The sequence below is a fragment of the Gossypium hirsutum genome, chromosome A03 (assembly GCF_007990345.1).
Source record: "Gossypium hirsutum isolate 1008001.06 chromosome A03, Gossypium_hirsutum_v2.1, whole genome shotgun sequence".
Classification (NCBI taxonomy): Eukaryota; Viridiplantae; Streptophyta; class Magnoliopsida; order Malvales; family Malvaceae; genus Gossypium; species Gossypium hirsutum.
The window spans coordinates 97,850,317-97,852,610 of NC_053426.1; the positions used below are offsets into that span (position 1 = coordinate 97,850,317).

Here is a 2,294-nt window from a genome sequence, read left to right on the forward strand (position 1 = left end):
AAGTCTTAAAGATGGGATTATGGCAGAGACCGGCCCCCCCTCTCTCCGGTGGGTCTTTGGGCTAAACTTTTGTAGGAGATTTGTCTCAGTCAATCACCTGCTGTGTGAAGCATCCGTGCAGCATCTTCCTTGCCATTTGAAAAGGGATTTACCATTACAAAGTGGTGACGATTGCAAATGTTGAAATTAAAGTTCGAATTTATTACAAAGATGATCTCATGAACAGGATGGATATGTCACTTTTTTTAGGGTGAGTCTCTAACCTTTTTTTTTTACCAACTTTTGGAATAAGTTCTAACTTTGCTTAGATGTTGACTTGGATGTGTCTCCCCACATGAACATGATTCGTATACAGTTTCAACTTTCAAACAAAAAGAGAGTACAAAGCAGAAGCTATAACATTAATAACAGCAGAAAGAGATCATATAAACTGGAAGAAAATTAAACCCAAATGCTCACCATTTCTTAACTGAAAACTGGATGCTTTTTCTCTATTATAGATAATTAACACAAGAAGCTAGAGGAAATAATTACTTACTACAGATATAGAAACTTAAAAGGTAAAAAAGGAAACCTAAGAACGAACTCAAAAGAAGTTAAATTTCCACTTGTTATTTATTTATGGATTCCCTCTGTACGTGAACTTCTAGTGATCACTACAATTAAAATACCCTAAATTAGAAAAAAAAAGTAAGAGTGAGAGTACAAAAAAAATGATAAACAGATGACAATAGAGGTAGAGATGCAAAAGCTATGAAGCTTTTATGCCAATTGGTCCAAGCTTGGTTTGGTGAGAGTTTGAGTTAGGTGTTTAAACATGGCGTATGAAGACACTCTCCAAATCTGGTGGAGTAAAGAACTCTCTAACATTTCCATAATTACACTTCAAAGTAGGTTTACGCTTGACTGGAGCAGGTGGACATGTGAGTAAGGTTGGAATCCTAGCTTCTTGTCCCGTGGGAGTGGTTGAACAGGATTCGTCTTCTTTGTCATCAGTGCTATCTTTATCTCTCTGATCATCCACTGGATGTGTGTAAATAGACTTCAAAGGAGCTCGTAAAGAGATCCCAGCAATGACCCATTTTTTGCCTTCGGATTCTAACCCTCCATCCACTTGAGGCTTCCCTGAAATCCCCATATCTTGGATTGGATAAAAAGACAAACCCCAAATCCAAGTTTCAAGTTTCAACTATAAATAGTGTAGCTTTAACTGGGAAGGAATAAGTAAGCGAATAAAGAAGAAAGAATAAAGATTAGGCTTTTCTTTTTTCTTTTTTTTCTCTTTTTGCGGAGAGAATCAATAGAAAAGCAGAAGGAAAGTTATGGAATGGAAATGGAAGAAAGAGAAGAAGGGGAGGAAGAAGATGAGAGAAATTGAAATGTTGTGCAGCTAAATGAAAAGGGCTTTAAATAAACAAAAATAATAGTAGAAATTAATGGCAGTAAATTGCAAGGAGGAAGTAATAGGGGAAACGAGGGGGCAACGTTGAATGTTGTGTTTATACCAATCAGGGAGAGAGAGAGAGAGATAAAAAGAGAACCCGAGGAAACTCGTGACATGACATGAGCAAAGCCATACCTAAAACTAAACACTCATATTAAATTTTTACTATAGCATAAATATAAGTATATATTTGAATAACCACAAATAAATTTAATATTAAATTAATATAATATATAATATTAAATTTTATCTTGTGAGTGAATGAAAATATTTTATATTAAAAATTATATTTATAAAAATATATCAATTATTACTGGAATGGTAAGAGATTTTTATAATAATATAATATATAATGCTAGATTTTATCTTATTTATGATATGAGTGAATAAAAATATTTTATATTTTAAAAATTTTTAAAAAAATAAATCAAACTCATTTATAGCATAGGCATATGATAAAACCTAAATATAACTGATTAAATACTTAGGCCTCGACGTTAATCAATAATAACAAATAAGGTAAATTAAATCAAAAGTCATTAATATTAAGTTTATGTTTTAGTTATTTAACTTTAAAAAATTAAAAAATGTTTATTTAATTATTCGAAAGTTTCTATTTAAGTCATTTAGCTTTTAAAATTGATGTTGCATGGCTTTCTCCATTTGCACCATCTACACCAATCGAAAGCTTATTTTCCTAAATATGATAAAACCTAAATATAACTGATTAAATACTTAGGCCTCGACGTTAATCAATAATAACAAATAAGGTAAATTAAATCAAAAGTCATTAATATTAAGTTTATGTTTTAGTTATTTAACTTTAAAAAATTAAAAAATGTTTATTTAA

At 31.0% G+C, this 2,294-nt stretch overlaps 1 protein-coding gene across 1 annotated transcript; it reads right to left on the reverse strand.

Moving 5' to 3' along the window:
• Positions 1-586: 586 nt before the first annotated feature.
• LOC107909696 (cyclin-dependent protein kinase inhibitor SMR6) lies at positions 587-1,469 on the reverse strand. The gene has a single exon (XM_016837323.2). The coding sequence runs from the start codon at positions 1,136-1,138 to the stop codon at positions 812-814; it is 327 nt and encodes a 108-aa protein (XP_016692812.2). The 5' UTR covers positions 1,139-1,469; the 3' UTR covers positions 587-811.
• Positions 1,470-2,294: the final 825 nt, after the last annotated feature.

What these genes read in the sequence shown, in the direction of transcription:
- LOC107909696 (XM_016837323.2), bottom strand. Translation starts at nt 1,138, where the DNA reads ATGGGGATTTCAGGGAAGCCTCAAGTGGATGGAGGGTTAGAATCCGAA.